We start from the raw sequence: 12,121 nt of genomic DNA, 5'->3' as shown, positions 1-12,121 counted from the left end.
TGTTTCGATCATTTACAAATGCTGTAATACCTATAATGTGCTGCCTTTTAAAAACATTTTAGGGGTATTTTATCTATTTAAAATGAGTTTTGTGGGGAAAAATGTGTGGGTTTTTTTTTAAACTGGATTTTTTTTATTTAAATTAAACTCTATTGAACTTTTTAGATGCTATTTTCTTTAGTCCCTGATGGGGGTTTGAAGATGTGATCAGTCAATCTCTTGGATAGTACATTTAATTACTTATGTAGTACCGTTTTCTAAGCCTATGACGGCAGCATATTGGATTCTGCCACAGGCGGGGGCAAATAAGTTGAGTTACATGGCAGACATGGAGGGCTTGGTCATGTGGGTGACAGAAAGAGCCCCTCCCCCCCCCCCCCCCCCTGTTATCTACTTACATGCTTCAGTTGCTATTGATTGTGGCATGTATGGGATTAAACTGACAGAATCTGAGTTTCTCTGCTCTTGATAGTTAAAGGGGTTGTCCCGCGCCGAAACGGTTTTTGTTTTTTTTCAATAGCCCCCCCGTTCGGCGCGAGACAAACCCGATGCAGGGGTTTAAAAAAAAAAACGGATAGTACTTACCCGAATCCCCGCGCTCCGGTGACTTCTTACTTACCTTGCGAAGATGGCCGCCGGGATCTTCACCCACGGTGGACCGCAGGTCTTCTCCCATGGTGCACTGTGGGCTCTGTGCGTTCCATTGCCGATTCCAGCCTCCTGATTGGCTGGAATCGGCACACGTGATGGGGTGGAGCTACGAGGAGCAGCTCTCCGGCACAAGCGGCCCCATTCAGAAGGGAGAAGACCGGACTGCGCAAGCGCGTCTAATCGGGCGATTAGACGCTGAAATTAGACGGCTCCATGGAGACGAGGACGCTAGCAACGGAACAGGTAAGTGAATAACTTCTGTATGGCTCATATTTAATGCACGATGTACATTACAAAGTGCATTAATATGGCCATACAGAAGTTCTGAACCCCACTTGCTTTCGCGGGACAAACCCTTTAAAGCAGAAGCCTAGGGTTCAGGAGTCAGCCTAGCCAGTAAAAAAAAAAAAAAAGAGTATTGACCGTCACTGAGGGGTTAATTATTCATTTGTGGTCATCCTGCAGTTTAATGACAATGAGCCTTAGTGGCCTGGTTATTAGGTTGCTGCAACTACAGTTTCGATAAATAGGCAGTTTACAGACCCCTCCACTTTACAAAAAAACCTAAAAAATCCCTTTATGAACCTGACTGTAGGTCTATCATCTATAAATAGTGCTGTGTATAATAGTGCTGGAGGTCCTCACTGGAGCCCGACGCTCCGATGGAAATACAATACACATTTGCTCCATCACTGATTAATTTCTCTGCGCTGGTACATTCATTTTTCATAATACACAATAAGACAAATTAAAAGCTAGTGTGTGCACGGGGATGTATCATCTGAAGGTCGCCCTCCCCCTGCCCTGGATGCTGGCGATTTACTGCAGCTAGGGGCCATATTTCTAACACAGCCACAATTTATTTTATGAAGTAATTTATTTTATTTATTTTTTTCAGCTTTGGCAAGACACAAAAGTTGCATATTTCAGGGAGTTGTCAGGAAAAGTGCTCTGTTTCAAGGTTTTATGAGAGGATTATTTACTGAAGCAGCAGAATTCACGGCTAATGTCAGGCAGAAGTGTTGAGGACAGAACAAGCATGGTTCATCACGGCAGCTCCTTGTCCTAGTCTTGGCCAACGAGAAAATGAATGGACTTGCTGCAAATCAAATGTATTTGGTAATACATGATGCCTATGCTGATACCTGCCCTGCCTGTGTAATGGATGCTCTGTACATGGAGCTGCCAGTAAAGGTGTTGTCCAGTTTAGGAAACTCCTTTTCATACATCCAATTACGAAATAGGAGTTAATAGAGGTGTGCAGCGTGTGTCTTAGGCCCCCGCACGCTAAAGTATTTTGGATCGTGTGCTGTTTGTGCTAATCAACAGAGTACATGGCACCATTATCATATCAAACCAATGGTCCACGTCAAAAAATTAATTGCATGTCCTGATATTCCTGTCATTTTCACGGGTGATGCTTATAAGGCCATGCAAGCTCCTCTGGGAATTATATGCAGATATGGAAGATGGAACAATACCTCTGCAACGCCACCTATTGGATGGCAGCATGCCTGCAAATCAAAATCAGACCCTTTAAATAAGTCTTTATAACCATGATTGAGAATTGACCAAAAGCCAGAAAGCCATAGACATGCAGCTGTTTCGGGGTTTTTGCCTCTCATCACTGTGCAGACTGATGAGAGGAAAAAGTAAAGCTGATCTAATCATACATGAATAGTCATACAACAGCCAGAAGAACATGAAAAGATAGAAGAACTCTTCACGTTTTTAATGCACTTTACAGATGTTCAATGTGGGCGCCGTTGGTGACACAGCAGATGTCAAATGGGTAGTCCAGTTCTGCCGAGATGCGTCCCAGCACAACCGCTGTTATTGCTTCCACGGAGATGTAGTCTTTCAGGTCACCCAGTAACAACAATGGCGCCCACATTGAACATTCGTAAAGTACATTAAAAACTTGAAAAGTTCTTGTATTCCTTTTGTCTCATTCTGGCTGTTGCATGACAATTCATGTATGAATAAATCGGCTTTACGTTTGCCGCATCCTTTTAAAATCGCCCTGTACTTTTAGTATATTGGAATCTTCCCCCGCCTCCAATCTGCTACACACTGTTCACTACACAGTCGGTTTGTTCTTGGGCATGAATTTTTTTTATACTGAAAATATATATGGAAGAGGATAGGATAGGTCTTTAATAGTTGATCAACAGATCAGCTGTTATGGCGCCCACCGTCACTGGCAAAATACAAAGGATATGGAGTGGAGGCAGATGGCTCTGACCCCTGTGTAGTGGCCGGCGCTGGTAATTGCAGGCACAGCTGTCATTAAATTTAATGTGCCTGTAATTTCTAATTACCACCGCTGACCACTACACAGAGGTTAGAGCCATCTGCTTCCGCTCTGTATCCTGCGTATATTGCCAGTGACAGCTGAAAACCGCTAATCAGTTGAAGTCTCGAGATGAGGACCTCAGCCAGTCAACTATTGATGATCTATCATGAGGATAGGTCTTCAGTAGTATTTGCATGGAAAGAACCTTTTAACGGCCATTTAGACACCGCAATTATTGCTCAAAGGCAATCTTTTGAGCGATAATCGTTGTGTGAATTTACAAAGCAAGCGTTCACTTTGCATAAGCTCTTAAAGGGGTTGTCCCGCGGCAGCAAGTGGGTCTATACACTTCTGTATGGCCATAATAATGCACTTTGTAATATACATTGTGCATTAATTATGAGCCATACAGAAGTTATAAAAAGTTTTATACTTACCTGCTCCGTTGCTGGCGTCCTCGTCTCCATGGTGCCGACTAATTTTCGCCCTCCGATGGCCAAATTAGCCGCGCTTGCGCAGTCCGGGTCTTCTGCAGTCTTCTATGGAGCCGCTCGTGCAGAATGCAGGCTCCGTGTAGCTCCGCCCCGTCACGTGCCGATTCCAGCCAATCAGGAGGCTGGAATCGGCAATGGACCGCACAGAAGAGCTGCGGTCCACGGAGACAGAGGATCCCGGCGGCCATCTTCAGCGGTAAGTATTGAAGTCACCGGAGCGCGGGGATTAAGGTAAGCGCTCCGGTAAGCTTTCTTTACCTCCCTGCATCGGGGTTGTCTCGCGCCGACCGGGGGGGGGGTTGAAAAAAAAAAAAACCCGTTTCGGCGCGGGACAACCCCTTTAAGTAGCTAATTAGCTACTTAAGAGCTTATTAGTGTGTAAATGAAGGCTCATGCTGTATACTGAAGACAGCTAGAGTGCTGTCTTCTGCCTTCTCCTGCTGTGTTCTCTGAGCGGGATACCAGCTGAAACAGTAGTATCAGCGGTATACCGCTGAGAACTCAGCGCACGGTCCTGTAAGACTCAACATTGTCTTTCAGCTAGCTGAAAGACACCGATGAGCGAGTCGTTAACAAAAACAGCACAATGGTCGCGCGTTTAGACACAATGATTATTGCTCAAAAGACTGCTTTTGAGCGAATTTTGAGCGATAATCGTTGTCTAAATTGCACTTTACTTTTTCACTTCAGCCCCTGTGGCAGTCCAGCTACTTACCCCTCGCATGCGCAGCTTTCCATCACTTTGTGAGTAGCCAATCAAGAATGCACACACAATATGCTTGTCTTGTTCCAGCAGTAGCAATCACTTTCAGTATTGAACCTATGCCACTGCTGATTGCAATATTGTCTTCAAACTTCTTGATGCTTGTGATTGTTGAAGATATATTGTTTTAACCCTTTAAGCGCCCACCCCCCTCATTAATTTGTAGGCCACTTAATGCTGATTAAAGGCATTTATTGGTTTATTCAAGCTTTGGGTAAGTATGAAACCTCCCTGGAGACATTCATTAATAATGACTAATCTAGGACAGGATGGTTTACGATTTGACGTAACACTACAAATTTAAGCATCCTTGGCATGCCAGACCTAATTCTTTAACTTTGTCAAGGTGATGCACTGTTCTTTTCAGCTTTACTTGCTGTAAGTTGTCAAAAGCATCTGATGAAATGCATCTATTTTATTTTTTTTTGCATGTTAGTTTTTGCCAAGTTATGTCGAATGACTTACCCTGAGCACATGACATTTAGGGCCCATGCACACAGCATAATTCTGTGGACAGACACAGTATAGCTTCTTTAGTAGAAAACCATACTGCCTCCTTGCACTGCTGTTCAAGTTCTGTTGGACTCCATGTATAGAGATATTATGGTATTGATGGAGTATGTCTCACATGTCCATGTTGTTTATTACTGTTCCCTAGTAAGATGGCTCATGCTGGGTCAAAAAAGACGTCATCGTGCTTCCATCGAATCAGGGTTCACAGCACATTGTGGTCTTTAACACACGTTCGTAAGTCTATGACGGATCTACACAGAGTAAATAGCTAGTTGGGGTCGCATTTAACCCTGCTTAGTGAATTATGTGCAATCATTTTTTTAAGGTTCCATTATTAATTATATTCTGCTCTATTTTTGTTTTACATGGCAAGTATGCCGTTTCCTAACTGAAGAGCAAGTAAGGTGCACATTAGAGAACAAAAGTGATGGGGAACAGCCAGTGTAATTTGTTCCTCACAGTACTAAATGACAAGGCTGATTCTTATAAGTTCCAGTTATTTACCTGGGCTAGGTACACACTAGCTATAAACGAGAGTTGCGCCTGGAGACTTGGGTACAACTCGCATCGGACAGTACATGGATAGAAGTCTAAATGGGTTTACACAGAGGCAACACATTCACCTGTATTGGCATGTCCTATTTCTTCATAAAAAATCAAACTGCATAGTCTCAAAGACCTATAATGGGGCTCTCTGTGGATTAAAGACCCATTTACACACAAAGATAAACTTTTGAATGATTGAAAGTTTTAGTGATTGTTTTGCATAAAGTACTAATGGGCACTAATGCCCATTAGTACTTGGGGCTTCATTTGCGTGTAAATGAGCCTCCAGGAGCTGTGTACAAAACTCAGCAGGTGGTCTGAGCTCTGCAATCAGCAGCTCCATTGTTCTGGCACAGGCTGCTAAGAGAATACAATGTTATTTCTAGCTCCCATGCAAAAGACATCCTGCGGTCTGTTTTCTCGCCCAGGCTGCAGAGAGAATATAATGTTATCTCCTGCTCCTATGGAGAACATAGCTTGAGGTCTGAACAATAGTTTTTAAGCTCACCTAAAAATCATCCTTCAGACTGCACTACGGTAGCATTTACATGCAATGATTATCGCTCATATGCCATCGTTTTAACAAATTTTGAGCAATAATCGTTGCGTGTAAATGGGCCTCAACACTGACGGCACACAACCGCAAATACACCTTAGATAGAAGGCCGTGCTGTCTTTTTATTTTTGTACGTTTTTTTTTAAATAATTTTTTGCCCTAGAAAGATATATATGTATAAATTTGTTGATTTGGTGTAACTAGTGTATAATCTGTTTGAATATTTCATTTTATGATATTAGTGCAATGCTGGGAAAAAAACTTTACAAAACGTTAGAAAAATATGATTGCATTTTGTTTTAATGAAAAATCTAAAAGAAAAAAAAAGTTACCTTTCACTCCATTGATAATGGAACGATCATTCACAAGACTGGGGTCAGTCTTGGCTCGGTAACATGATTTGTTTGTCATTGCAGAGATAGGGAGGTGAGTTAAGACTATATACTTGGGTGGCGGGGGGAATGATTGCAGCAGCATAATCTGATTTTAAAGTGTAACTCAAGTGATCTTGTCATACGGGGTCCCACTTGTGGTACTAGTGCCGTCAAAACTTGGTGTTGCACATAGAAATCATTCATTTTCTTTTATGGTTAACATCTACACTTCGCTAAAAATGTGACACTTTATAGTTATGGACAACATATCCAGTTTTGATACCTACAAGGCTGCTCCCCACAATGGTAATAGAAAAATAGTATTCGCTATCTTGCCTTAAGGACATGTCTTGAATTGTACCCCAGTTCTTTATCTCTCTCCTCCTACCCTCTTTCCCTGATGAGATTGCGAGGTGCCATTTGGTTGCCATTGTATCTTGGGGCTTTCTGAAGGCCTCCAGGGCTTTCATGGCTGACTGCCTATCAAGCTGTATTAGTAGTTTAGTGATCTGATTTACAGCAGCCACAGTAACCTGCAGGCTAGAGATGACTCATTGACTTCTATGAGAGAGTGTTGTGGACATGCTATGTGACCTGTGCAGGGATCATTGTACCGGGAAGGGGAGAAGGTGAATTGAGACCATCACCTATTGTGAATAGCCGATCCTATGTCATATAGGTGTTAATTTGCACCATAATCCTGCCTGTGATAATAACGAGATGACTGCTGGAAAGTTTTTAGCATATTTGCCTCAGTGGCCAAAGTGAAAATGGCAAGAGTTCAGGATTTTTTTTGAATAGAAAAAAAATTCCTAAAAACCGGTAATCTAAAAACTTAATTTAAACAGTAGGGCATTTTCTGATGCTAGATTCCATATAAATAACTTGAAAGGACAGAGAATGTGAATTTGTTGTAGCTTATTGCAGGGAGAATTAAAGATGCAGGCCAAAATATTTAACAGGGAGGGTAAACAACTAACTTGATGAGGTAATAAAACCAACATTTTATTTTATAGTCCATTAAATCTCGTGCCAGTATGGTCCTTCTGTCAGGCATAGTGTGTTTCCACGAGGCACTGTAGACTCGCCTATAAGCAGTGCTTCTAGGGAAAGATGCCTCTGTACTATGTAAACATGAAGAAGGCTATATTTGGGATACACGTGCTATAGGTTTATTATAGATATGGAGAGAACACACACATTATTTTAAGTGCCCAAACTTTAAACAGCCAACTTGTGGAATTGTATCTTGTGAGGTTTTACAGAGTTTGACACGGTCCTAAAGTAATCGGGATGTGTTTTTCTTTTCAAATTATTTAACTCTATAACCCGTGTTGTCTTCTGTGCTTCTGGAGCTATGGCCTTTCATTACCGGATAAAGATTGATTACTTTACTGTATCTGTGACAAGGGCGATGGCTCCTGCTATGTCATGTTTGGTTTCAGCATCTGAATCTGACTGTATCGATCGCCCTTGCTTTCTGGAACACAGCTGTCATTGGTAGACATAAGTTGTTATCCAGGCCAGTAGGACAAAGTAAGGTACATAAAGTAGAAGATAGGATTGGCTTGTACCTCGGAGTCATTTGAAGGAGGTGGTATTTAGGATCTAGTGCAGCTATTAAAGTTGGGGTACCATGCTGGCCACGTCTTCTTGCCAAGACTTACTGACTGGGTGGGTTTACATGAAACAATGGTGGTTTGATTGCATTAATGGTAATGGACTATTCACACTTTGTGGTCATATTGTGGTTTTTGCAACACTTTTTGGAAAACTGCTGCTTTCTGGCAATTAATTTTTTTTTTTTTTAGTTTTTTTTAGTTTTGCTTAAACAAGCCTGAAATTACAAATTCTATTGTTTCTTTACCTATACTCTCATAAAGGATGAGTGGCATCTGTAGCATGAATCTAAAGGACACTAATTGCACTAATTTCCTTTTTGCAGGTGGAGGTGGAAGTGGAAGCAATGGACAAAGCTGGTAACTTCATCGGATGGCTTCATGTAGACGGTGTAAACTTGTCAGTTTCTCTTGTTGAACATGCCCTGTCGAAGGTCCATTTCACTGCAGAACGCAGCAACTACTACAAGACTCTCATGTCTGCAGAAGAACCAGCCAGGCAAAAGAAAGAAAAGGCATGTATATTCTAAATTTTGTGCATTTTAAATGAGTCTGATAGAGCTTAAAATTCGCTGTATAGATATAGGTCTACAAGTATAAGATAACATTTAGAAGCACTAGAAACTGTGACCCCAACGCTGAATTATCAAACTTATATTTACTAGGGATGAGCGAGTATACTCGCTAAGGCACTATTCGCTCGAGTAATGTGCCTTAGCCGAGTATCTCCCTGCTCGTCCATAAAGATTCGGGAGCCGCCGCAGCTGACAGGTGAGTTGCGGCGGGGAGCAGGGGAGAGAGGGAGAGAGAGATCTCCCATCCGTTCCTCCCGGCTCTCCCCTGCAGCTCCCCGGGCCGGCCCTTGAATCTTCAGGGACGAGCAGGGAGATACTCGGCTAAGGCACATTACTCGAGCGAGTAGTGCCTTAGCGAGTATACTCGCTCATCCCTAGTATTTACCCTTCTTTAGTGTGTTACTGTATGACATTTAGTTATAGCTGCTAGCTCTATACAGGCTTGGTATGTAGTCCATTCTGGATATCTTTTTAGGTTTTGAGGGTAGTACGTTAAAGACAGTGCATAATAAATCTACTTGTAGTTTATATCGAATCACTTCTTACCTTTTGACTGTGATTGATGGGGCTCTGCTACTTAATTGATGTGTCTGATATGGTGCTTATTGGCATTAGTCATTGAGAATATTCTACTGTTCAATGCACAGCATTTGTGCATTGGTTCTCTAGGTTTTTACATCATGTGCAAATGTTATTTTAACAGGGATCTTTAAAGGATCACTCCTGTGTATTTTTTTCCATTCATTATATAACTAACCCTCCCAATATACATAAGTTGGCCATTATTACCTTGTTTAGTTATTTCTTTCTATCTGAAAATTTTTGAAATCCTTTTCTTTAGATGGGTCACATGATCTGATTGCGACCCATACTTCTCAACTTGTGAACAACAAAAAGAGAAACAACTCTTAGCAGTGACCTATGTGCCAAGGCCAGGTTTGTTGCATTAGGCCACGCCACTTTTACACTAAGCCACGTCTTTTCTGTCTTCTCATAGTAAGAGAGTTCCTCAGTGCCCCCCCTACAGTAGTATTATACCCCTAAATAATAATTACAGCTCTACGCAGTAATAGTGATTACAGTAAGCTGCGGTGATCACAGGTGACGTCTCCTCTGATTGGTGATGTCCTTTTTTTTGTTTTTCTTTTCTGAGCCCAGGCCACCATCAAGACTTTTTCCAGCCATGACCCATCTATTTCCACTCTTCCCATCTTGCCGCTACCTTTAGTGTCCCTTTCAGTACACCCCCATAGTCGTGGTGCCCCCCTGTGAGCTCTGTAACCAGTATGACAGGATAGCTGTCTGACTCTGGAACTATCACGCCAAATCCAGAACAGTTGAAACCACAGTTGTGACCGCATAAGAATCGCTTGACTTTGCTCTCCCAAGAAATCAGTATTTTTGTCACCAAAATTCCTATATGATGAAACTGCATAGGCTTTTCATGGGGATGGGACTATCACAGTTACTGATGATGATTAGACTCCTGTCATACGGTTAAAATGAAGGAGATAATTGTTTATGCTCCCGACTGCATACTTATAGTATTTAAGAGAATAAATAGAAGGTACTAATAATTACAGTTTCCTCTCAGCAGGCAGACATGGTACTGGCTTTAGCTGTTCATGAAATGCTGTGCTGATGCATCATGGGATTGCTAACACAGCACAGAGGAAGAGAAAGTGGGGAGAAATCTCATCATCAATATGGTGCCTGATAAGCATCCAATAGGAGGCTGCACTGCATGGAAGGGATAGCAATATATTAACAGGTGCCATCCAGAGTGTGACAGGCAATCAGATGAGGTGGGAGGGGAGAGCGGGTGGAGGAGAGGGGGAGGGGTGTGACGGGTGAGGGGGGCTGGGATGGAAAAATGCGGTTTCCCTGGAGGAGCCATTTAATAAAATGTTTTGTATATGATGTAGACCAATATGTAGGTTGCATTTATTACAGAGGAGTTTAAACTCGTTGTTTTCCTTGAATATGACTGTTTGGCTACATATTGGATTAATAAATTCCATGATTTTACCCCCCCCCCCCCTTCCCCTGTCCTACACCCATCTCTTAACGTTTCACAGACCCCTGCGCAAAACGCGCATGCAACCAGACGCGGTCCACAGCTGCCACCCTCGCGCCTCTGCCACCCTCCCTATTGGGGGTCCGGGGGATGCCAAGGCAACGCTGGGGACCAACCCCTACCCCATGCCTCAAACATTCTCCCCCCCATCTCTAATCCACCTTAGACCCCTCCTACCCCTTTTCCCTTCTATGCTGTTATAAAGTTATAGAATAAGATGATCATAAAAGTTTAATAGAAGCAATTATAAGCGTAATTAGCAGGGGTGGGCGGGATGAAAACTTTTATTAAGTACAAGCAAGAAGTTTAATGAGCAAGAAAGTAATAGATGATGTTGAAATGTTTTTGAAATTGATTGTACAATTGAGCAGTGAAAATTAATAAAAAAAACACTTAAAAAAATAAATAAATAAATAAATTCCATGATTTTACCATTTATCACTAGTGACCAAAGAAGGTAAACAATAATTGTTCTAACCAGTGCTGCAGACTTACATCAGAGAAACGAGCTGAGAACAGTAAACAATATGATTTGTTTTGCAATTGTTAATGATATTAGGCTCTTTGTCTCACAGGACTAGATACAGTATTATGGCCTATAGACGTCATATAGAGTGTTAACCCACACAACCTCCCTCCTCCTCCCTATGAGCCAGAGCAGAGAGAAGGATGGGCTCCTGCTCTCGGGTGCTGTAATACTTGGTAACCTAGTTATTTGAATTAGATCTGCAGTACTGCTTTACTTCTGTAACATTCACACCGAGCAGGTGCATCGAGCGTCATTTAGTAGGACAACCCCTGCTTAATATTTTCACTTATTCCATCCATAGGAGGCAGGTATGTTCAGTCAATCTCGTTCAGTAAATCAGACAGACTAAGTATAGACTTAGCTGTTGACCGCAAACAAAATTTTTATACTAACCTTATTATATTATCCCGCAAATCTTCTTTAAAGGGCTACCCCAGCACAAAACATTTTCCTATCCCTGCACCCTTCACCTGATTTTCACAATGTGGACATCTCCTGTATATATTGCAGTCGCTTCCATGCAGTGCAGCCTCCTTTGTGATGCTTATCAGACACCATCTTGATGTTTGGATTTCTCCCAGCTTTCTCTTCCACAATGTTCTGCTAATAATCCCATAATGCATCAACACAGCATCAAATGAACAACTAGAGCAGTACCATTTCTGCATGCTGGGAAGACAGAATAAATATTATTAACCTTTGTAGTCTCCTAAATAAGCTAAAGACCTTAAGTATAGAGTCCTGAAGGATGAACGATCATCTTCTTCATTATAACTGTGTGCCTAGAGCCTCTCCGTATCTGTGATTGGAGTTTGTCTTCCCCTGTGAAGAGCTTTTGTGGTACAGCCTGTGTAGTATGATAACACCAAAATTTGGCTCATTGCAAACATGAATTCTTGAATGAGAACACAGCCAAATAATTCTTAGATGGTCACAATAAGATCACACGTCCACCTGAGGAGAAGGATTCCAGGTTTTTCAGATGGACAGGAATAACAAACAAGGTAATACTGTTTTATATACACTGCCTCACAGTGAAAATTTCATACCGTAGAAAAATGCTTGAAATTAGACAAAACTAGACACACAGAGAATTACGTTCTGAATGATTGATTTTAATTTCGGACA

General features: G+C 41.9%; 1 protein-coding gene across 1 annotated transcript in view; it reads left to right on the top strand.

The window, feature by feature from the left end:
- The window catches only part of SND1 (staphylococcal nuclease and tudor domain containing 1), a 572,988-nt gene that overhangs the window by 451,117 nt on the left and 109,750 nt on the right, over positions 1 to 12,121 (top strand). The window contains exon 17 of the mRNA XM_066592191.1: positions 8,139 to 8,327. Coding sequence (XP_066448288.1) covers positions 8,139 to 8,327 — 189 coding nt within the window. The remainder of the gene's footprint in view (positions 1 to 8,138; positions 8,328 to 12,121) is intronic.

Source organism: Eleutherodactylus coqui, chromosome 2, assembly GCF_035609145.1.
Source record: "Eleutherodactylus coqui strain aEleCoq1 chromosome 2, aEleCoq1.hap1, whole genome shotgun sequence".
Taxonomy (NCBI): Eukaryota; Metazoa; Chordata; class Amphibia; order Anura; family Eleutherodactylidae; genus Eleutherodactylus; species Eleutherodactylus coqui.
The sequence above is the reverse complement of the archived record's forward strand: the minus strand, read 5'-3'. Positions and strand labels throughout refer to the sequence as shown.